The 25,484-nt window shown below is 39.8% G+C and overlaps 1 protein-coding gene and 1 pseudogene across 4 annotated transcripts in view; one reads left to right on the top strand and one right to left on the bottom strand.

Moving 5' to 3' along the window:
- Positions 1–25,339, top strand: part of PRELID2 (PRELI domain containing 2) — a 63,803-nt gene extending 38,464 nt beyond the window's left edge. For all 4 annotated transcript variants that reach the window (XR_005647291.1, XM_039836447.1, XM_039836446.1 and 1 more), the window contains 2 exons: positions 17,356–17,425; positions 21,355–25,339. Coding sequence is in view for 3 of the 4 variants with exons in the window: in XM_039836447.1 (XP_039692381.1) it covers positions 17,356–17,415 (60 nt within the window). In the remaining variant the exon portion in view is untranslated. The remainder of the gene's footprint in view (positions 1–17,355; positions 17,426–21,354) is intronic.
- Positions 4,328–4,446, bottom strand: LOC120581678 (uncharacterized; annotated as a pseudogene).
- Positions 25,340–25,484: the final 145 nt, after the last annotated feature.

Genomic DNA, 25,484 nt, shown 5'->3' with positions numbered 1-25,484 from the left:
AAGGTAACTGAAACTTCTGCAGAGTGAGGTTGCAGATTAGAAGGCTCAGAGCCAACTCCTGAAGTGTGAATCTTGCGTTATGCCAACTGACCGTATCTGGTGTAGAACTTGAACTAGTACACGCACCTTAATATTATACTTCGTGTACTGAAATGTTTTGAAGCAAATTATAGACATCCTAATAATCATATACCAAATATCACCTCCTGAACTAAGAGCCTAATCTGTTCTGCCTTTAGAAGATTATTTAATGGAACACAAGGTTTTAACTGTGTATTTAACATAGGGAATGAGTACAGACATGTCCCTTAGTCCATGATCTGGGTTTCCCATGTCTCAGGTGTCACACTTCACATCTTGGACCCTCAGTTTTCTCATCTCTAAAATGGAGTGATGGTAGTCCTACTTCACAGGATTATTTTAAGGATTAAGTGAGGCATGTATATGAAACATGTCTGGCACATAGAAAAACTTCAATAATTATTAGCATTAAGAGAAGTTCTCTCAAACTGATGGTTGCCAGGTTGGAGGGGTTGGGGGGCTCGATAAAAAGGTGAAGGGATTGAGAAGTACAAATTGGCTATTATAAAATAGTCGCGGAGATGTAAAACGCAGCATAGGGAATATAGTCAATAATATTGTAATAACTATGTATGATGCCAGGTGGGTACTAGACTTATCGGGGACATTACTTCATAGGTTATATAGATGGCTAACCACTATGCTGTACACCTGAAACTAATATAATATAGAATGTCAACTGTATTTAAAAATTTTAAAAGGAAGTTCTCTGGTAAGTATCATTTTTTAAAGAAAATAACCTTTTAAATAGTGATTCGAACAAAAATTTTAGATAGCAGCAGTACAGGTCAAGTTTATGTTGTTTCTTTAAAAACATTTTTTAAAATCATTTTTTAATTTTATAATTTAATGCGCAGTGTGTGCATATTTAACGTTTTGGTATAAACCCTTCTGTTTGTGTATATTTGTGTATGTATGTATATGTATTTTTTTTTTTTTTGGTAAAACAAAATTGGGATCATTGTGTTCATTTAGCCCAACTTTGTCATTAATAGACGTACTGTAAACATTTTTCTGTGTCATTACATGTTCCTTGAAAACATGGTTTTTGATGCCTTCACATTATTCCATTGGCATAATAGCTGTTACTGTTGGTTTCTATTTTTCGCTATTATAAATAATGTTGTGGTAAATCCGTGCATATAAGTACTTGTGTATATTTCTGGTAGCTTCCTAGGTTCAAGCCCATTTTTAAGACTCATGATGCATCTTGCCAAATCTCCTTCCAAAAGAATTCTGCCAATCTATATAGTTTCTACCACAAGCTGACTCTGGGAATTTTCAGTTTTCTTATCACATGACTTGAATGAATGACTTAACCTCTTAGAACTTCCATTTGTCATTTGGAAAGCATGGCAAATTATTCTACCCTCACAGGATTTTTGTGAAAAACAAATAAAATTGTTAGTTTCAGTCTTCTGATTCCTACTCCGAAGACATTGAAAGTTAATGCTTCTGTCATTAGCTAGTTATTTGACCCCAATCCTCTTCCAAGCATTTTAATTGTATTACCTTGGACTAGTTGCCCTGAGCTGCTCCTTATCTGTAAGTTAAATGTCTGGTGTACACACGCGAATGATAGTTTAATAAAGAGTGGACATTTCAAGACCCAGTGAGTCCAAGATAGAGGCTAAGAGCAAATAAAGCTCATTTGAAAGAGTAAACAAAAAAAAAGTCACAAGTACAACATAAGAATACCAGTGGAATATTCTGCTGACCAGATATTGGAGATTTCTATTTCCCGCTTGGCATTGTGAATTCTTTCAAGATTCTTTTCCCTACTTGAACTACTTGAAGGAACGGATGAAATATGTTCTGCCCATCCAGTTCCAGCTCTCAATTTACCTCTGTTGATAATACTTTTTAATCCCATTCTTGAGTGTTCAAATAGAGTGATATGCTTGATATTTATTCATTAGATGCTGTGAGAATATTACTAAGAATTCTGATTTTTAACAATTTATTTCTAGATCAGTTAAATAATTATAGCTGTCCTCTTTATAAATATTCCCCTCCCCGTCAGCTCAACTCATCCCATTGTTATCTCTAGAGTTTTAGTCCTGAGAAATGTAGCCTTTGCAATGAAAGCATCTTGATGAAAACGAACATTCTGTAAGGGATACAGATTTTGTTCCTTCTGCCGAGTTTAAATTAGTGCCTTTACCTTGACTGAGACTTAGGAATCCGAAATCCCAGTGCCTCATTTGAATTCATTGGGGTTGTAATAGACTGCTCACCGGTAAAGCTTTCACGAATCCCTTAAATCAGCCAGCTGAAATGCTGGGACTTTGCCTTCTATGAAACTAGTCAAAACCTGGGAAGTTAAGTTCTTATTTGAAATGACAGAAAGTGGTTTCCTGAGCTCTGGATGTGTTGGTGTCATTATCTGAATAGTGATCGGATGCCATGTCTCAGCACAGTGCAATGAGGAGCGAACGGGCGAGGAATCAGGAAACCTGGGCTCTGGCCCTGCCTTGGCCACGCTCCAGTGGTCACGCTGCTTGGACTAGTTGCTCTGAACATCACTGTAACTTTTTGTAAAATCAGGGGTTGGACTAAGAGGTCATTTTCAATTCTGATGCCATGATTTTTTTTTTTTTCAGCCCTCCCTTTTTACCCTCAAAGTGCAATTACCAAGATTTAAAAAAAAAAAAATCGTCTGACAAATAGTCTTTAAGCCTGCCCCAAAATTCAGGAGTTTAAGCTAAGTGTATGTAGATCCAAGAGTGTCAGAGATAATTCATTTAACAAGTAGGTTTGCGAGGGTAGAGGTAGCAATAAAATATTTAAAAATAAGACATATACTTTATAAAATACTTGTTAGGAAGAGGGATTGGTAAGCATGTGGTGAGGTTGTTATAGTTTCATTTAAAATCCTATTTGTGTGAACTAGATAAATTGCATATTACAAAGATTTGTAGATATTGTAGGTGCCTTCGAAGTGTTAGTGCCAATAATAGATATGTTGGCTTATTTTTAATCCATGCCTTCTGTAAACACAGACTGTCCTGGAAACTTTGGAGAAAGCCAGATATAATAATAATAGTAGCTACAATTATAACGAGTGTTTACGTGAGCAGAGCCCCACACTGATATGTGAACATTGAGCTGTCCCTATAACCCTCTGAGAGAGAGACTGTTGTTCTGCCCACTTTTCCTTTTTACAGATGAGGAAATGATGGCACATAGAGGTTAAATTACTTGCACACGGTCATCAGCTAGTAAATGGTAGAGCTGGAATTCCAGGTGGTCTGATCTCAGGGTCAACGCTCTTAACCGTTGTACTCTTTGACCCCTCACCTTGAAGCTTAGGTGAGGAGACAAGACAAATGCATGACTTGTCTCCATCAGCTTTGGGTATTCATATGACTTTGAAGTCTACAGTTGTCAGAACGTAGAGGAAATGCCCTCATCTCTGTAACACTTAAATGTAATACCTGTTTTCCTATTGCTCTTTTCTCATACCCCGCTGGGTATCTTTGGAGATTTGGGAGCCATATCCTCCCCACTGTTCTGGTAAATTTCCAACCCATCTATTACTTTCTGATCATGTTCTTGCCCTCTGTTGTGCTAAATTCAAAGACAAAGACAATGAGAAAATAGGAATTTGTGGTCACCATAAATCTGCACATACCTCGTATAAACCTGAGGAAGGCACAGAATTGAAAACTGAAACAGCTTTGCACAGGCTGCACTGAAATACTAGAAAAATAGAGACTGCATCTGCAGATTTTGCGGACTAAGTGCATTTGAGGCACAAATCTTGTGGATCCATTTTTTCGTAAGATTGAGCTTGGATACAGCTCGGTCCTTTATGCTACTAAATTAAGGCTCTCAGTTTGACCAGCAAGGCCAGGAAGATGTCATTCTGGTATCTCAGATCAGAGGCTAATACAGAATTCTGGCTAGAACAACTTGACTTGCAAAGGTAATTTCATTTCTTAAAAGGTACATCCAATGGTTAAACCTCATTTCTGTGCTTAAGTCCTGCAGCATGCTAGTTAAATGCTCCTGGAGCTCCCTGAGGTATGCAGCTGCCCCCTTGGTCATTCTTCCCTGCTGTCTCGTGATTCCTTACTCTGTGTCCTTACTGTGCTGTAGAAATTCATCTCCTGCTGAAGGACCTCTTTGGTTGGGCCCACTTTTTTTTTTTTTTTTTAATTTTTTTAGGCGAGACAACCTTGGTCGACCTCACAGATTGCAAGGACCTCTGTCAGCTTACAATCTCTTATGTTTTTTTTTTTTATGCCTACAACACCTGGTCTTCCTAGGTGGTCACCTATCCAAGTACTAACCAGGCCCGACCCTGCTTAGTTTCTGAGATCAGAAGGGGTCAGGCTTGTTCAGAGTGGCATGGCTGTAGACAGGTTGGGCCCACTTTTTGTAAGACTTGAGGCACCAGCAGAGCCGAAGAAAGGTGATGGAGGTGAGGATGGGACGTTGGCCCGTTAAGGAGGAAGAAGCTTTGTGTCTCACGAACCCAGGTTTGCTGGGAGTGATATTTCTTTGTCACTTTTTAATTTTTTTTGAATCCCTTTTACTGACTAGATTTGACCCCTTATTCCTTGCCTGGGGTTCTTCCTTATATTCTAGCTAAACTGTTTTTACATTTTTCTTTGAACTTTTTTAGTAAAAGAAAATGGCTTTTTGAGAGTTTATGCCTTTCATATTGACATCCAGTTTAAGAAGAATTTAAAGGCTACAATTAAAAATTTTCTCAGTGGCCTTTGGTAGAGACGTAGCTTTTGTTACTTTTAAAGATGTTAATGCTTGTTAAAGCCTACTGTCTTTTCTGTTTTCTGTACTTCTTGATATGTTTGAAATATTTCATAATTAAAAAAACAAAACAAAACAAAACAAAACAAAACTGCTGCACTCCTCCCCAAAAGACTCACTATTTAAATAAAATTTTAAAAAGTTATTTAAAATGTTTTTGAATAGCTGCTATGTGCACATGAATGTTTTAAATTATATTTCTAGTAGAGCCATTTATGTTCTTTTGCCTTAGTTCTCTTTGAAATCAGCAGAATATCCTGTACTGATCAGCTGTGTGACCTTGGGCAAGCCATTTAATTTTCTGAGTCTCACTTTCTTCATCTGTAAAAAGAAGACAATATTAGAACCTACTTCATAGAGAACTTGTGATGAGTAAATGAGTTATATGCATGAAATGCTTAGGGCAGGATTTGGCACACAGTAATGATCAATTGTTGTTGTTAGTAAAATAAGCCTATTTTTGAAGTCAACCCAACTCGAGTTTAAATCTCAGTGTCCTCCCTCATAGTTTATATACAAATTTAACCTCTATCTGAGTGAAACGTGAATAACAGTACCTACCATAAGAGTTTGAGAATTAAAGGAAATACTGTAAAGTGCTTGAAATACCCTGGCACACAATAAATACTCCATAAATGATAATTATCTTTCCATTATAACTCAAATTGGCATATTTCCTTTGAGCCTTTCATATGCAAATTTTAAACACATAATTACAGTATAAGTACAATTTCATGTCTTGCTTTTTTCAAGTAATATTTTATTAAAAATGCCTTTTACAGTAACTACATAAACTTCAAAGCCATCATTTTAATGACTGCATAATATTTCATTAAGTTGTTGTATAATTATTGAATGGACCTTTCCTTTAGTATTGAATATTGAAGTTATTTCCTAGTTTACCATTATAAATGAAGCCACGTGAAACATCTTTGTATATAAAGCCTTTCATATTTTGTACTATTAACTTATAAAAGATTCTATGAAGTATTTTTCTCAGTATGTGACTATTTTCACGATTCTTTGAATGTATTCTTTGTATACCTCACTGAATGACAGTCTTCTATGTAAGGTTCACCACTTTATCCTCAATACCTAGCACATAGTCAGTGCTCAATAAATATTTATTGCATTAGTGAACAAATGTACATATTATTTTGTTATTTTCCAAAAATGGCAAGACTTCTTTATGTTTTCATTTTATTATCTTAAAAATATTCTTAAAAGCAGAGAAACGTTTCATCCACCGAGGTCATAGGAAAGGTCACAATAACAGGCAGTATTTCTTGAACACTTTCTATGCCCCAGGCAGTGCCCTCAGGCCATTACATGCATTGCCTCCTCCAATTTGCTGAACAGTTATCAGGGTAGCTACTCTTATCGCCACTTTACAGCTGATGAGGCACAGAGAGGTGAGGTGATCTGCCCAGTATCACACAGGTGGGGAGTGGCAGAACCCAGGTTCGAACCAATGCTTGGGCCCATAGTCTCAGCACTTAATGACTAGGCTGCGTATCCACCCTAATTTTACTTTTCCAGCAGCTCATCCCATTACCCTTCAGCCAGCCTAACATGTTATTTCCCAGAGATCCTGAATTTGTTAACTCACAGGTGTCCCTCAGCCCCAAGGATTGTGCCTCAGCCTCAGAACAACAGCCAGAATTGCTCACCAAGTGAAGGATGTATGAATACATTTTTTCATAAGCTTGGGATTTTTTATTAGAGGGAAGAATTCTATTAGATTGTTTAACATTCAAGACAGCTAGTAGGTTTGGAACATTGTGTGGGAATCAGTAACCCACGGAGGGGTCCTTGGGACCCAACAATACAAAGGCGGCGATCCTGGGGGGGTTAGCTTTCCATTCAGTTAGCAACTGAAATGGTAGAGCGACTTTTAAAAAGTATTAACTATGTTATGACGTCCATGTCTTCAATTTCTCTTTGAGATCATAAACAAAACATATATTGGTCTCTGCCCCCAGTCTCTGGCACAGAACTTGTAAAACAGTGGTAATTTCCTAAATGAAAGAGCCCTAGGAGCATCTCTTGTTCTAATGAGATGGCTCTGTGTGGGCTCCTAGGTAGGAGTTGATCACCAGGAAGACCAAACCATTTATTAGAAGCTTGGAATTTTCCACCCCACCCCTCGTCCTCCAGAGAGAGGAGTGGGGCTGGAAACAGAGTTAATAATTGATCGTGCCTATGTGAAGAAGCCTCCATAAAATCTCAATAGTACAGGGTTTGGTGGTAAGCACATCCAAACCAGGAGGCTGATGTGCCCCAGCTCTGCGAGGATGGAAGCTCCTGGGCTTGACACCCTCCCAGACCTCACCCTGTGTGTCTCTTCATCTGGCCATTCATCTGTATCCTCTACTGTATCCTTTAATAAACTGGTAAACAGTAAGGAAATGTTTCCCTGAGTTCTGTGAGCCACTCTAGCAAGTTAGTCAAACCCAAGGAGGGGGCCGTTGGAATCTCCAATCTATAGTGAGTTGGTCAGAAGTCCAGGGGATAACCCGTGCTGGTGACAGCGTCTGCAGTCTCTGCATGTGTTGGGTGGAAGGGGGCGGTCTTGTGGGATTGAGCCCTTAACCTGTAGGATCTGATGATATCTTTGGGTAAATAGTGTCAAAATTGCTTATTGTTTGGGGGAAACCCCCCACACATTTGGTGATCAGCAGTGTCAGAAATGAAATGTTTTGTGTGAATAATAAAGGAGGCTCACAGGGAAGAAACAAACACACATAGGGAACAGTTGTTTTTTTCTCTACACAGGTGGAAAACTGAGTTTTTCCATTTTACTTCACTTTCCCCTTATCAGTTTATTACGGGGCTGGGAATTTTGAAGAGCATTTGTGTCTGTAAGCACTACAAGGTATTTTTTCCCTTTGCAAATGACTAAATCTTAAAAACAGCAGAAGGTTTATCTTTAGACTGCTATTTGTATATAGAGGTTTTATTTTTTAGTCTTTCGCATGTGGCTTTTGTTCTGGTTGTTAAGTTGTGATGTTAAAAGCTTAGAATTTTTTAAAAAGCGTCACTTCTTCAACTCACCGTGGACTTAAAGGTTCCAGCACCCCAGGGTAGCATGAAGGATGCGGAGTGCGGGCGAGCCCTCGTGTTCACGTTGCTGATGTTTACGACAGTACTCCAGCCCCCTGATACCTTGCTCACCCTCCCCCGGTTTTGTCCCGAAGAAACGATGATCATACTGAGCACTGCAAGCCTTTTTGTGGGAAGTAAAGGGCTCTCCAGGTTGGCGTTTGACAATCAACCAAGGAATTCTAATTGACAGATGCTGTGTTGAAAGAAAAATGCTTCTTGTGCATGTTCATCTTGCTGCTGCTTCAGAGTGCGTGAGGGAGCTTCTCATATCAGTAGAAAATGAAGTGCATTTGGAGAATGTGGGGAGGTATTCAAGAGCCACAAGTGGTTCAGTCTCACCCTGCTTCCCCTAAAATATAAAATTAAGACCACCCAGATGTAGATGGAATTAACTTTGGAATGGCAGAAAGGACTATCTGTGTCTCAGGTGACATGCCATTTTTTGGTAATTCGAGATGAGAACTATATAAACAAACATACCTTTTTAAAGGAGGTGGTGTCTGACGGCCCAGAGTCACCAAAACCTGAGTGTGAATTCTGGATTCTACATTTGCTAGCTGGATATTTTTGATCAAGTTTCTTAACCTACCTGAGTCTTATTTTCCTCATGTCACTGACTCATACGTTGGGTGTGAGATTAAATAAGACAAGGCATATAATATGCTCAGCACAGCTTGGTAGGGGCCTCAGCCTCTCAATAATGAGTTGTTTTTTCTGGGCCTGGGACTCTTAATTCTGTGTCTGTTGCTGACGACCCCGTGACTTAGGGAAAGCTGGGTTCTGAGTTGTCAGACAGAAGTAGTAACCCTTCGAGGTGATGTGAAGAACACGTAAAATATGCTTTGCAAAATATGAACAAGCACAAAGTGAGCCCTTGCTGACATTTCCTCTAGGTCATTGGTTACCAACTGAATGAGAGGTGGGTACCTTGCTGTGGGAGTCCCATTGTGAGAGGCCTCTAGTTGGATCAAGTCCATAAGGAAATCACTGGCCACTTTTGGAGCCATAGGGAGAATAGAAAGTAATAGTTAGCCAAAGTCTGTTGTGTGTCAGTAGCTTTATATGTTGCTTCACTGAATCCTCAGAGCCATCCTGCAAGAATGTTCTCTTCCCTACACCGGGTTTACAGGCACAGAAACAAATTCGGTGAGGCAGGTACTCATTGTGGAAAGAGTTGGAGAAATCCAGGTTTCAATTCCAGTTGGGCCACTTACTAGCTATGTGGGCACCGAGCTCGTCATTCACCTCTCTGAGGCCCAGTTTCTTTACCTGGTAGTAATGAGAGTGAAAGTATCTTAACTCAGAACTATTGAGGGAGTTAAATGAGATGAGGTAGGTAAAGCCCCTGGCATGTAGTAAGCTCATGATAAATTATCATTCACTTCAATTTGTTGAGATTTGGTGGGATGGATTTTTGACCAAAAGAGGGCTTTGGAAAGTTGTATTTTGTTCATTGGAAACCTCAGATTTGAAGACACAGCAGACTGGCCCTACATGTAAAGAGGATCACTGACTTATAAAACTTAATGAATCTGAGGGGAGGAGAAGGGTAGCAATAAAATACAAAAGGAGAATTATTTGGGCATCTCTGGGATTTATTTATTGTCTGGACATTAGTTGGATTTATTTATTCTCTTAGAGACAATTCATTGATGAAATATATAAGCAAGCTCCTAATCATTTTATCTCTCAGAATAGGCAGGAAACAGGGGACATTACGGCTGAGCTGAAATTTGGTAAATTGTGAAAAAACAGTTGATAAAGGGAACTGATAGGAACCTTCTTAGTTTTTAGTTTGTTAGTCAAGAGTACAAGAGTTGGTACTGGGCTTTTTTTGGTGCTGGGTACTGAGGCAGTCCCACTTCAATGTAAGAAAATTGTCTTATAATTAGGACTGACACAGATGGAATAACGAGTAGAAAGCCTCCCATCAGTGGAGGTTTCTAAGCAGGTAGGAATGATCAACGAAATGTCATGGATGGGATGTGGCACTGGGCAGGAGGCTGGCCTTGACTAGTGAATAAGCCATATTTTGCATGAAGTCCAATCCAGGAAAAATTAAATTATGTACCGGTCACATTTTTAAAAATTAAAAATGAAAGTAGACTAATTGAGTCCTATTAGGGGTAGGGGGATTAACCTTGTAAAATAGAAAAAACACCAATGACTAAATGCCTATTAGCCACTAAAATGTTCATGTCAGGTCAGGGTTTATTTGAAAACTGGCAATATGGAAATGGCTGTGTAATTTTGCATTCTGATATTTTTCAATCTTATATCCTAGGACATCTATCTAAATCGGACAGGCCACTTTCAGCTTTTTCCTAAGAGTTTCTTATCTGGACTGAAAAATATAATGTACTTTCTAATTTTTAGATTTTATTATTTTGGGGTATATTCTTTTCCATTACAAATTGAGATTAAATATTCTTAAGGAGAGAGGAAGCTTTATAATGTGAAACAAAGACATCTGAATTATTGTATCAGTTTAATGTTCTGCAGTTACACCTAAGTATTTTAGATTACTTATCAAAATAAAAATGAATCTTACTCAACAGTTTATTAGCCACCTGGGAAAATTAGATTGAAGTCATACATTCTATCAGGATATTCCTATTTGAAAAGCATTGCATTTAAATTTGTAGATGTGATTAAATATTGATTCACATATTAAGAATCATGACATTTAGTTTGGGAGCAGGACTAAGATCTGATTTATCAGGCTTTTTGAACATAGTCAATAGGGAAAGGAAGAAAAGCTCTTGCTATGTATTCAACATTATAATAGGTGTTTTCACATAGACTGAAATCTCATTTAAAACTCCCTTCCCCCAGTGTTGAGAGTCTCTGGATCCCGGACTCTCAGGCCTGATTGCCTCTGGTCAAATTGAAGCCTTGCTTTCTTAGTGATTGTGTGGTTTTGGTCTGGATGCTTAATTTCTCTGAGCCTCAGTTCTCATCCAGAAAAAGATAAGAATCCTCTAAAGCAGACAGGAGGGTAAAATAAACTAGTGCAGGGCACGTGCTCAGCACAGTCATCACACAGTATGTGTCAGTGAATTTTAACTATTATTGTTCAGTGTTATCCCAATTTCATAGATGCGGAACCCCTCCATATAAAAGAGTTGGATGGCATCAGATTAAAAGGTACTTTACTGTGGCAAAGGATCTCTTCCTGGGGAAGCTTTGAGCAGTGTTTCCCTTACCTTTTGATGTAAAAACTGGATGCAGATTCCTTCTTCCCCTCTCTCCCTCCTTTCATGATGATGCTCAGTGGCCAGGTCGCTCTCCATCTCACGGAGCTTACATTCTGTAGGGGTGGGGGGAGTGTGACAGTACAAAATATTTAAAACGCAGGACAATTGTTTATAGCAATGAATGCTACAGAGACAGTAAGATCGGGCTATGTGATCCAGACTGGCCTAACTCGGGTATCCAGGGGAGTCTCTGAGGAGATGAGTTGAGATCTGAATGTTGCCAGGAGCTGGCTGGCCACTGGGAGATCTAGGTATGTTCCTGCTGGAGGGCACAGAGGGAACAGTGAGTGAAAAAGAAAGGAACCGAGCACCTCCTATGAAGAGAAGACAGATCTGTGTTTCTATAGAGAGGGGAGGGAAGAGTGAAGGGAGCTGCGGTTGAAGTAGGCTGGAAGCAGATCATACAGAGTCTTATAGACGTGATAAAGAGTGTGGATTGTATTATAAGAGCAATGGGACATTATTGGAGGCTCAAAGCAGGGGAGTGACATATTCTACCTTTTATTCATATGTTGTGATTCTACATAAAATAAATGAAAAGATTTGAAGAAAGTTTTATGTAAACCACCTTAAAAAATTAGACTCAAAAAGGAAATGAATCTTTTAAAGTAAACTTGATGCAAAACTTTTTATCAAAAGATGAGTGGTTTTATGATACAAATGTTAGCATCCAAACTTATCCCACTTTCTAAACTCCTCCTGGCTAACCCAGATTCTTCAGGGCCCATTTTAAGTCTCACGCTGCTGTCAGTTCTTTCCACATCATTCCCTTGAATTTTCATACTTTAGTCTTTCCTTGTTTTGTTCTTTGATTCCCTATGGCAACCCATCTTATTCTGACCTTCCAACCATACTTAGAAGAATGCTAACTACTGGGCAGATTGCACTGTAATTCCCAAATTCACATTTATCAGCTTGGCATTCAAAAGCAGTCAGTTCATCAGTCTTATAATCCATCAACTTTGTGCACCTATCGTGTGCCAAATTCTGCACTAGACAGTAAGGATTCAAAAATAAGTAACTTCTCTTTCCTGCCTCTGAGCACCTTATCATCTAATGTGGTAGACTTGTAAGCTGATGCTTGATTGGTTGACTGATAGATTCATTCATTCATTCTGTAGACATTTTACTGCATGCCTTCTACGTACCAGGCATTGCTCTTCTAGAGGATACATCTTGAATGAGATCGCCACGGTCCTCAGCCTTAAAAGAGATTTAGATGAAAAACAACTAGTTACCTTCTGAGTATTTACTAGAAGCTAGGTACTGTGTTAACCAGATTAGGCATCTTTTAAACTAATTCTTAGGACAACTAATGGAAATTGTTATTTCCATTAGAAGATGAGGCAGTTGCAGATTAGAGAATGTTAAGCCAAATGCCCAAGGTTTCATGACTAGCTTGGACTTGACCCTAAATCTCTCAAATTTATTTGCATAATTAAAGTGCCATTTGTGGCAATACAGGGATGTGTTATGTGCTGTCATCTCTTTCAGGAAAGAGCAGAGCTAAGGTGAGAGTAAGGGTGTGTGTGTAGGGTGGAGAATGGGGTGGGCGGAAAGGTTGGAAGTGAAGTCTCATCTCCTGCTACATCCAGTCCACTTTCCCGTCCTTCAGGAAGACAGTTGCTTAACTGCACGCGCACTGTCATTCCCACCCTCACACCTTTTCTTCGGCCTCCCCGTGCTTGTTCTTTCCCTTCGTCTCTGTTTGTCACACTCAGGACCAGACTTTGGGTCCGACTCAGATCTCTTCTCTACCAGTGGCTTCTGCAAGTCCTCCCTTCCCGCAAGATTAAGTCTCTACTTTCCTTCTTCCGTTGAACTTTTTTCTTTTAACCCGTTTCCCGTTTGCCCCGAGAATCCTTGCCGGCGGCACTTAAAACTGCAGCGTTTACTCAGAGATAACTCGTGGATCACAGTCCTAACCTCACCCCCCAAATTCGCCATGAAATATCTCGCTTTTATTATTATATTCGCATTGCTCTAGTGTATCGATAGTCTTTGGAAACAAATGATATGATTCTATTTATAGCATTTTAGTTTTAGTAGTGGTATTTGCATTTACAAAATCTAGTAATTCTCGATCTCTGGAAATGTCAAATCCTAGAAAATGTAGCATTCCTACGCGTGATGTTAACACCCTTCTCGAATTGTTATTAGCCGAAGAGTCATTTGATGAATCCGATTTCTGTATACATTTCTGTTACATTAGGATTAGAGACAGGTTCTGTTTAGAAATAACTCCAAGAACAGTTTTTATATTTTATTTTCACATTGGAAAACCAGTCGGATTTGCTTCAGCCTCAAAGAGCATGTTTATGTAAAATTAAATTAACACTGGCAGCAAGCTGCATTTTTTTTTTTTTTCCTAAACCAGAACTGGGTTGAACAGAGTAGCTCAGAGGCTGTCTTGCCTTTTAGTTTTTTCGCATGCCTCTATTTCCTCCCAAGACACCAGTGACCCCTTGAGTAGAGGCTTCATATCTTCTGTGCATCCTTGTTTCTCACAGCATCAGTGTGCATTCCCTTACATACAAGGACCCCGATACCGTTGATGGTACCTACTCTAAAACCATGACCTGCAAGAAGCATTATTTCCAGTGGATGTCTTTAACACCGATCTTTTCCATCATGATAATTAAGCGAGCAATTCTCTTTTATTCAGAGTGCCCCATAGATGTGTCTTTTGAGGACTGCTTTGTAATTCTTATAAGGTATAATATTACTCTCTTTGGAGCCTCCTAGGTAAATCAGAGCTGCTCAAGGAAGCATTATTTTGATAACAAAAGTAAATGTATACTATCTGGATCTGGCTACCTTTAGTTCTAACTTATTCCGCCTTCCCTTCAGACAAGCTTTTCATTTTCCATAATAATCGGCTATCAGAGACTCTTAGAGTGGGGAATTTGTGAAGTGTTTTGTTTCTGGAAGGCTCGACTTCTTTGTGGGGATGCATTTGGCCAGCAGAGCTCTGGAGTTAAGGAAATGAGACTGAAGAGCTCATTTACCTGTCCGTCGGCAAGTAGAGAAAGATAGCCTTGTAAGAGAGAGAGAGAAAAAAAAATCCTCAGAGGGGAAAGAAATAATAAAATCAAGCTGGTTTATGGTTTGTTGGTCCAAAAAGCTTTTAAGCCATATCTATAAAGGTGGATCCACTTAATGTTTGTTCTGCATTTCGGGCATCATTGTGTGATAAGTGGTATAAATTTAGCCCCTTTAAGCCTGATCTCCTGGAGGTTGAGTTTTAAGCGCTGGAACTTTGTTTGAAAGGACTATATCGATTGGGCTTTGATTGGTTCTTCTTTACCAAACAGATACTAAATAATGGTTTGGCCTTCCTGTTAGTGTTTTGTTTTTTTTTTCTTAAATTCACTGTCCAGGTCTCTCTCTCTGCCCCCATTCTCCCACCTTCTATATCTAGCTGTTCTGCTTAAAAAGACCGAAGTGGTATGAGAGAGGGAGAAAAAGGGAAATCATCTGTCACATGTGAACGTAATTGATTCAATAAATAACGTCTTTCAATTCTCAAGGCAAACCTGAGAGTCTTCACTTACGTCAATTAGTGTTCAGCTCAGTAAGCGGTGGGTTCCTAATTTAGACAAATGGGGAGATTTCACCAGTGCTTACTTCCTAGCAAGCAGTGTGCTTTTCTGGCTTTAAAGACATAACATCTAGATTTACGTGCCTCCTCTGCAAAAAGAAGCTTGAAACGGGATTAACATGGCAGTTTTTAATCTTCCTGAAAATAGAAGGAGGGCATCTAAGTGTTGTCTAGGAGTTTGTTGAAACCACAACAAAAAGTGAAACTGGGGAAAGAAATCCACTAGACTGTAACCTAGATGAGGGCAGGGATTTTATCTCGTTTGCTCACCCTTTAATCTCCTGTGTACGTGGCGCACAGTAAATATTTGTTGGCTGGATCTGTTGTCGAGTGAATGAGAGCAGAAACGGGCACAGTTCTGGTCTTAGATTGAATTTCGTGCCACTGGTTGTTTTACCCCTCCCCGCTCTCCTTTTCCCCCTAATTCTTTAAAAGGTGGGTAGCTCTAAGAAGTACAGGTATATACCATAGCTTCACACAAGGTTAAGGAGAACCATTTCATCAATCCCCAGACTGGCAGAGTTGGAAGGCATCTTGGAAGTGGTGTGAAGCTGCCATTTATTTACAAATTGTGCTTTAGAACCCCATGAGATATATTATAAATCTACAGATTTCAGGCCCCAGCACTGGAAGTTCTGATTGAGTCAGTCTGGATAGGGCTTGGGAATCTGTATTTGTTTTTGTGGGTTCCTAGCAATTCTGATATACAGCTTGGTGTGGAAAGCACCATCCAGTCAGCCTTGCAATCCCATGAGCTCTCTGGTCTTAAGTTACTTCTTAGTAAAAGTGACTAGCATAAGGCACCCAGGAGAATATTGGCAGAGATGTGACCTAGATCTCTTACTCCGACGACAGCGTGCCTGGTCCTACAGTTTGCTGCTTTGGTTCAACCAGCAATTATAATTCATGCTTCCTGGCATTCTGTCAAGATCCTTTAGGTAATACTTCTTCCTTCCAAGACAGTGACAGCATTTGTGGTGATGTCCACCGAGAATCTGAAGGGCCTTCTGAACGTTCAAGGACACATAACGTTTTTTTCAGTGCACTTTAGTACTGGATACATGTTACTGTCTTCTCTGGAGATGCATCCATCTCCTGTGGCGCGGAACAAACCCAAGGAGGAAGTCCCTTCCTTTCTCTTGTAGGCCCATTCAGTGTTTCTCAGCACCACCTGATCGTGAGAATCATCTGGGTGCTCGTTACTTGAGTCCCGTTAAATCAAAGTGTTCCTGCGAGGCGCATGAGAGCCTGCATTTTAAGTTAGCTTCGACAGTGATTATTCTCTCTAAACACTTTCTGGTCCCTGAGCACCGTGTGTCCCATGCCCCCTGGATCCAGCTTCGACTTCCTTAAGACCCTAGTTCATAATGACATCATATTTTTGTCTTTGCATCTGAAGGTTTATCCTCTGGTCTGCAGAACTTGTCCTTGAAGGAGGAAAGGGGGAATGTCTGTTTTCCTCTTTCCTCCAGGGTAGGATTTGACTGGCCGGGGTGAATGGGCAGACAGCTTAAAATGTACGGTTAGCAGAGTGAACATCTTGAGAAGGTTGAGGGGTGGCCTCTGAAACCAGAGTAGCATGCTTCCGATCTTTCCCTGGCTTTATTACTTAATAGCTGGACACCTTGGGCAAATTAACTACACCTCTTTGAGTTTCTGTTTCCTCATCAGAAAGTGCTTAGGCAGGGTTTTGTGTGTATTAAACAAGGAGCCCTAAGTCGATGTGTGGACACACTCAGACCGAGATCTGCGTGCAGAGCGTCACAGGAGAGGATGCTCAGGAACAGCCCTTGTGATGCAGCAAGGGGAGCAGGGTTAGGTAGCAGGTGACATTGAACTTCGACGCAACAGTGATGAAGGTCTCCACTGACCCTGTGGGGAGCTGGAGATTGCGATGCCCCTCAGAGTTGTCCTGAATTGAGGGAGGCGGCCAGGCATTTAGACCTCTGTACTCCAACAGTCACTGGATGTGGGCTGCTCCTGGAGAGAGGACATAGCCTCAGGTAGGGCAGCTTCCTTTGGCTGAGGGTAGCCGTGTGCTAGCAGCAGCCAACAGTGCTGGCGGATGAGGGGGAAGGAGTAAGTGCCTGTGTCTCAGAGGGGATCTCATCAGTGCACCTGGCACCCGCTACCCAGGCTAACACACATGAAACCTTAGCAGTGGGCGTAGCACAATCGTCGATATTCAATAAATATTAGCTGTCACCATTATTATTCCAGCTCTGGCAATGCCACTTCATAGCCGGGCCACTTTCAAGAAGTTACTTAACTTCTGTTGGACTGTTTTCTTATGTTTAAGATTGAGATCCTAAACTCTGCCTACTTCCCTGAGTAGTTCTGAGGACATGTGGAGACAATGTATGTGAAATCGATGAGTAGCATATTATAAAAATGTAAGGTGTGACTATGAGCCTACTTTTCTGAAGTGAATATATGGCCATGACTTGGAGTCCTTGAAGGGGAAAGGTTGTGATAAATGTAAAAGCACTTGTCCGTGAAATACGGCATTTTGATTTTTCTTTCTTCTCTCTATAGGGAATTAGAATAATGGAGATGCTGCTAAAGGAACAGTGTGGTGCCCCCTCAGCTGAATAAAGAACTGTCAGTGAGTACCAGAAGCCAAATCAGAATTATTTACTCAGGCCGTGTTTTCATGCTTATAAGCCTGGTGTTACGCATCTGCTTCCCTGGGCTATTCATGCTGTACATTTCCCGGTTATATGCACAGGGGACTGTTTCACAGGTGTTTCGTTATCTGCTCTGTACCTTTATTTACTTGGTTCTTTGATTTTCAGAGCAGTTTTTGTAGTATGTGCTGAGTTGCAACTGCATTCAAGTTGTTTAAACTGCTCAGCACAATCCCACATGATTGCATCCCTCAAGGTGGCATAGAGTCCTAGAGACTGCAGCTCAGGAATCCTGAAGCTTAATTTTATTGTTCTGAGAACAATGGAAGGAGGGGTTTAAAGCTGTATTTGGAGCAGGGAGGAAAACCAGAAAGGGTATGTTGACTGGCCAGTGAAATACATATATATACTAGCACATATACTCCTAGTATGTTATAGCACATATACTAGGCACATATACTCACAGTATATACTAGCACATATATTCCACAAAATGGAAGAAAGACAGCATTTGTGCAGGGGTTCATGCCACTTCTAGTTTAGGGCAAATGATGTAGGGATAACAGATAGCAGGGGATTTCAGAATTACTTAAAATTTTTTCCTTAAGTTTTTGTTATCTACATCAAGGAGAATGGTCTTCATAGTAGAAAAGGCAGAACAAAGTTATTTAAGAGAGAATTCATAAAATAAATGAATATAGTGGATTTGCATCTTGTCAAATTTATTGGATATTTAACATCCGAGAAAAGGTAAGCCGGTTAAGTACAGCAAGCATTGTTTTGGGTAATGCAGAATTACCTCAAATTTCCTTTTGTTGGCTTAAAACTATAGTACACATGGTTTTGTATAAGCAACCTGGTACTCTAATTGTGATATATGATGAAGTTTGAGCACAAGTAACCCAAGTAGAAGCAAAAGAAATATTTATATGCAAGTACTTCAGCATTCAAAGCATGCTGGTCATACCTCTGAGTGAGAATTTGAGAATTATAAAAGTGTTTCTGCTTGTTTGTGAGTTTGACCCCATTCTAATTAATGCTAAGCCTCTGTATATTTAATATGTACTAATGGATTTATTTATTACCGGAAAGGGGAAACGAGATAATTTCATTTAGCTCAGGCATGGTGTATGGCAGGTGCTCAAAAAATGTTGGAAAGGAATTTAAGTATTGCGTGCTCCTACATCCACTCTGCTCTTTGAAAAGTTGTGGAGAAGAACTTGGCCACATCTCCTTGTTTTTCCAGGCTCACTAAGCACCTCCAGTGTTTGCACACTTGGGCACAATTCCATCTTACCCTGGAGAGTGAGATCTTGAGTCAGCTCCACGTTAAATAAGAAAATAAGGAGACGCCACATACGTGGGGAGACTATATATTGGTTTTCAACCTTTAAGTTAGGGATTTTGAAACTTCAGTGAGCTTCAGCATAATCCGGATGATTTGTTAAACACAGGTTGCTGTGTCCCACCCCTAGAATTTCTGATTGAGTAGGTCTAGGTGGAGCCCAAGAATTTGTGTTTCTAACTAGATCCCATGTGATGCTTCTGCTGTTGGTCCAGGGACCACACTTTGGGAACCATTGCTTTAAATGAGTCTCATCTCTGAGTGAAGACAGAGTACATGCAAGGGCACCAAGAAAGCTATTACCTGCTGTTTGAAATTGTTGTCACGTATTCTATCGACTTTAGGTTAATCAGAGGGATGATTTTGTATGGCTTTCCTTTGATTTTAGTGTCTCAGCCTCTTCTTGCTTGTCTTTTTTTTTGCCCTCTGATTGAATGTTGACAGGCTCCACACTGGAGCAAAGACAACCGAAAGAAAAGAGACACGACTCACACCAACTTATGTTTTAAATCACCAGCTTGTGTTTCTGATTTAAACTGTTACTAGTGAAAATGAGGAAATTAAACAAGCATTATTATATTGTCTTAAATTACCCATGTTCTTGTTTTGTTGTTTGTTTGTCTTGAGAGCTAAACCGTTAATTCTAGGCTTTGTGTTGTTTCTAAAAAGCAACTTATTCTCCTCTCTTAAGTGACATGGTCGAGGTCTGGATACTACCAGGAATTTAGTGCAGAACAGTTGCATTTAATGCATTTAATGCAGTGGAGTTCCTGAAGGATTTATAGAATCCAAACTCTCACAATTTATGACTAGTTTTCTCTAAGGAACCAATGTAAAGTAAGGAGCGTATACCACATAAATCTGCAATTACTGTAAATTAGAGGCTATTGCTGAGGCTTTAAGCTTTTTTTCAAAATCAGCTTCATTGCAGTGTTTTCTGTGTGTAATTATATTGACCAATTTTAAGTATACACTTTGGTGTGTTTTGACAGATGTATACAGCTATGTAAGCATCACCAAAACATGATATAGAACTTTTTGAGGCCTTCATGTTGCTGCTGTGTTGTTGCCAACTTATGCTTCCAAAGTTTATTCTATTTTCTTGTCTATTTTTACAAAGTTTTTGCAAACTTGAAGTGTGCCTGTTTTAATAGAACTTTTTATTTTCTCAAAATTTGCTGTATAGAAAATGAGAGAATGGTTGGACAACAAATGGGAGAACTGCCACTTTTGCGAGCAGTAAAATGCTACATTAAAAGAAAGGGGTCGGAAAATTAGCGCTCTAGCTATAGAGCAGGGATCGGCCAACTGTAGCCTGCAGGCCAAGTCCAGCTTGCTGTCTGCTTTTGTAAATAAAGTTTTATTGGAAGACAGCTATGCTCCCTGGCTGTGTTCTGACTATGGCAGTGGAGTGAATAGTGGTGACACACATCTTACAGACTACAAAGCCTAAAATATTTACTGTTTAATTCTTTAAGAAAAAGTTTTCTGTCCTGGATTAGAGCAGACCCTCTCCTAAATTAACATCAGGGCCCCTTGTGGTAGTGGTTTGGCCTTTTTAATCTAGCATTTGATCACATCTTATCTCTATTCCAAAAGTTAATAGTGTGACAAGTTTATTTTCTCTGCATCAGCTCTACCATCACCACTTGAGTGATGTTATTTTAAGACATAAAAAAGCATTACAATGATCACAACAAAGAAGTTAAAATACCAGCAAGAGTGACCATTAAAATTGCTCATAAACTTCGAAAGTATGTGCATAATGGAGTGGAAATGTAGGCATTTTGTTTAGCAGATAAAGTATCACTGTGGTGTGGCAGTGGTATAGATGCTCTGGACAATGTATTCAGTTTGTCAGCTTTGGATTTTTGTAATTCTTACTTTTAAAAAAGCGTTCTGAGGGGTTTGCACAAATGTGTGTAAGGAAACATTATTTAATATTTCTATATCACAACCACATTTCAACTTGGCATGATTTAAATTCATATAGAATGTGACCACGTTGCGTATGGTACTTTGCCTTAAACCTATGCCCCAGAACTTTCAGACCTGTGTATGCAAGTGGGCGTTTGACAGTTAGAAAGCTTAGAAGGTGATTTTGTCATGAGCAAAACTGGAGGTGCATAAATCTCACTAACCAATATGCTTGTGGTGCTGCTGCTGACACGTCCATTGGTTAGATATTTGATTTCCTGTCATTTTTGAATAAAACAAATAGCCCTGACATGTGTTTGTTCTTGCTGCCGGCAATTGGGAGGCTGCTTGGTGAGGCTGGATAGCATAGCAGAGTTTTTTCACATCAGAATGAATAAGACCTCAGTTTCAGCTATATCTTAACTCCCCTTTGAAATTGCTCTTTTAGGTAGCTGGACTTAATAAAATGAGGTGCTTGCTTTGCTCATAGATGATTAAGAGTGAGAAATGCAGTTTCATCAAGAATTTTCCATAGCGATAGAACTCAAGTAACCCTTAAGAGTTGCTGCAGAAATGAGGACAAATAAGTATTGATTGGTGAGACATGTTTATGAGGTGATAAAGCCTGTTTGCTTTCTCTTGCAGGGAGGCTGTGCTGTGTCTACTTTTGCTCGAGAATCACTTCTTGGACATAACACATCAAAGACACAGTTTTTGAAATACGGGTTTTATGGATGTGGCATCGGTGTCAGCACCTTAAAGAGGAGGAGACCTTCCTGCCAGAACATGAAATGATACACTCTCCTCGGACCCAGTGTCAAATAGCAGCACTCGTTGGCTGAGACTTTCTAGTTGGATTTTTATGGCACAGTCTCTTTACGATTTTACAAGGAAAGGGAAAACCCGGAGAAGGTGATGTCGCCCTTCTTCAAGGCATCCTGCTGATTGCCTGGTGATGGTATCAAGACAGCTGAGGACGGGCCTGGAGAGCGGTGCTTGTGCCTTCATGTGACCTGCAAAATCGCTCTTAGGATTCATGAGCAGATTCTGGGACAAATAAAGGAGTCAAACCAGATACCTGATTAACAGGTGGCCTGGGACAGATAGGAATGTACCAGACCTAAGTTGCAGCTAAGCCGTATTGGTAATACTTTTTAAGATACTTAGGAATCAGGAACATTTGATTTCTACCCATAAGTACTATATAATTGCCATCAGTATAGCTTTTATAATGTAATGTGTGGACTGTGGTTTGGTCATGTGAGAAAACATGGGCTAGAGAGTGGGAAGGCAGGTTATAAGTGCGGCTCCTGCTAACTCGTTCTGAGATATGCAGCAGATCATAACCTCTGTTTTCCACTGGGCAAATGGGGATAATCGGGCATGGATCTTTCTACCGGTAGGTTGTGATGATTTTAAACAGGGTGTAGTTTAGTATGGGAAACCTAGGTTTTGGATCAAACAGATAGACTTAGGTTTGAATCTAAGCACTGCCATTTACCAGCTCATCGATACAGAATTTTAAATCTTTCCAAAGCTCATTTTTTCAAGTCTGTAAAATGGAATGGTAGAATTAACTTCGTGAGGTTGTTGGACCGATTTTGGATCATGTATATATAAAGAGCCTAGCATTCCTGATGATAGTAGAAGTCCAGTAAATAGAAGCCATTATTATTATGTGAAACCATTTTGAAAACGTATTTTTTGAATGTAACATAAGGTAGTATTGCTATTTGAAAATTAGATGACAGCAGTTTGCATTTCCCATGATCGGAAGCCAAAATGTAAATGCATGCTAGCTCACAGAGAGCTTGAAGAGAGACAATAATTTGGAGTTCATCTTAAGATAAAATTTGGGCCATTACTGGAAAATCTTAGAGAATTTTATTTTTAATATTTGTAAAAATTTCCACTTAGTGCATTGATGAATTTCAAAGCAATTGTATTGTATTTTATTTTTTTAATACAAGCATGCCACTGTGAGCCTCTTATTGTATTTGAGCTATTTGTGCTGCCTAACTTTTGTCTCTTGGGATAATTTCTTCTCATTTCTTTAGTGCTCATTCTTCAATTATATTGTAGGGAAAATGAATGGTAGAAACCACAACACACTTTGACCTACTTTTTCAGTTCGTAAATGGCATTTTGTAGGCTTTTGGAATAATTGCCACTTCCCAAAATAAGAGGCGATGTGAATTATCATGGAGGTAAGAAGCAAGAAATTTGTATTTAGAGGTTGACATTGTAATAGAACTTGAGGCTTCATACTCAACAACTTGCATCCTCTGAAGGCAGGAGTTGGCCGTCCATTAGAACCACGTGGGGAGCTGTGCAACCCTAATGCCCAGGCCACATCCCAGGCCAGTAAATTGGAATCTCTGGGGAGAACTCAGGTATCAGAATTTTTAAATTTCCCTAGATGATTCCAACGGGCAGCTAAGGATGAGATCACTACAGTGGATTCTAGGTGATTTGCAGACATTATCTGATCTGTTGCCTAACAATTCTGAGATAGGAAAGGATCTTTGTAGTAAGAATTTTTGTTAGAACTAGAAATAGTGAAGCACAGAGAGGCTGAATTTTTGCCTTAATTCCTTGGAGCTGGAGTGGCCAATGTAGATAGATGCCTGCGGGGGTGGCAGTTGATGTGTTGAGTGAAGCAGGCCGGTGGGCACGGGGGAGACCCCAGGAGCACACACCTGGCGAAAGAGCTCCAGCACAGTGTTGCCATGGTTCTTTCAATTTCCAATTTTCCAGGAAAAGAGAGAATTTAAAAATTTTTTAAACTTTTACACGTTGGCCACAAATTCAGAATTGTTAAAAATATTGTGCTGACCAAAAAATAACATGTTTGCCAGGAGTGTCCAGGCTCTGTTTCAAGAGTGTTATGGATCAGCCTAAACATCCCAGCCAATATTTAATAGATTCGCATTTCCCTCTTCTGGATGTTAGCTGTATTCTGCCTCTCCCCCAAGACTACTTTTAGGTATATTTCCCTCCCGTTTCCATGTAACCCTCTGGACTCGCATCAGGCACTTTTTTCCCTCACTCTCTTTTTCTCTTGCTGGCATCCATTGCTTCAGACTTCACATCTACGACTTAAAAATCTTACAGTCTTTTAAAAATTAATTAGGGCTTGTTAGAGTTCCTTTCTGTTACATGTCAGAATTCCTTTCTCGTGATAAAACATTTAGAACCCCACATTTAACTTTATTTTCTTTTTTATCTGCCATCTAGTATAAGAATTGTCAAAACCAGTGCAGCCTGTTGGAATGAGGGTGGGAAGGGGTTAATTCACACACCCAGCCAATCTCCTGACTGGGTTGCTGAGCCTGCACTGCAAAGCGTTGATTCACCACAGTGAGCCCTAGACTTCTACTTGTACCGGACACCCTTGAGGCAGGGTGCTGAACGCAGGTGTCCAGGCCCTCCCCTAGTGATTCGTGACATTTCAGTGGGCACCAGCGGATCTGCATTTTAAAACGAGTTCACCAGGAGATTTAGCTCTGCTGTTCCACAGGCTCTATTTTGAGAAATGCTGATTTAGCGGAGGTGTTTTTGGCCTCCACATCTTCCATCATTTGTGAAAGTTTTGCAGTCAGTTGGGCCCGCTGATCAATAGAGTTGATCACGCAGAATACAGTATAAAGTTCTTAACGCGGAGAGAAGCTGACTTAAGCTAATCCTATGTGATTGAGGTGTTTTACCACAAAGGGGCTGTTATGGTTTCATTCATATGTGGATGGAAAAAAGGTGCTATGTTCTTTTTAATATAAATTGTGCATTTCAAAAGTAGTATGTGCATAGTAATCTCACTTATCAGACATCGTGGGTACATGGATAGTATAGACAGCCTTTTAAGTTGTTCCCCCTTTTTGTTTTATTTCAACCATTTACATGGAACACTCTTAATTTAGTGTATGCTTCCCTGCTTTTGCAAAACAGAATCCACTGAAGATAATGAAATCTTTTCAGGGTCACTATTTCTATTTTTAGTGCTGTCAGGTCCTGTTTAGGTTTCTTAAAGCCCCTACACCGAATGGCCCCAAAAGGCTCTGCTCTTGGAGTTCTGCAGTGGTTTTTATAGTTTTTCTTTTCTTGCATGGTTATGTTGTTTCTGCCAACACTCTGCCTTCCTGTAGGAACTTTCCTCTCATTTGCTGTATGGAGCTGGGAAATCATGTAATTGCATACTATATGTCAAGTAATAGTAAATAGGATCCGAGTGAGGGTTTCAGAGGCTTTTCTAGCAGTTTAAGTGAATGACTGTTGCTGCATTGACTTAGTGACATTATTTTAGTGGCTCTACTTCCTCCTTCTAACTTACCTCCTGATTCTCAAACTTCAGTCGTCAGATATGTAACCTCAAGATAAGTGAGATGTTGCTATAAGTGGTTTCTCTTGATTTTTAAGCCATTGTCTCTCCCTATTGTATTAGTGTTTTTATATGTACAGTTCTACAGTGTAAAACTTAAATAGATTAAAATTCAAATCACATCTCTCAGGCCAAGTTTTTGTGAAGGAGAACGTGTTTTTTGATTCAGTATTGTGATTTGGAGCTATAAATTAGTTGCAGACCTATGAAATTCATTCCTGCAGTCATTCTGAAATAAAAGCGTTATGACTAATATTTATGCGTGGATTCTAATTTCTTTTGGGTATCACATAGCTCAGCAGAGCTTGTGTTTATCATTGGTTGTAATGACTCCGGTCCTTTCAGCGGCCTCAGATGAGGGTGTTATAGCAGCCATCTGATGTTAGTTCCCCACTTCCCC

The sequence above is a fragment of the Pteropus medius genome, unplaced genomic scaffold (genome assembly GCF_902729225.1).
Source record: "Pteropus medius unplaced genomic scaffold, Ma_sr-lr_union100, whole genome shotgun sequence".
Classification (NCBI taxonomy): Eukaryota; Metazoa; Chordata; class Mammalia; order Chiroptera; family Pteropodidae; genus Pteropus; species Pteropus medius.
Note: the sequence above shows the minus strand (reverse complement) of the source record. Positions and strands in the feature narration are given on the sequence as shown.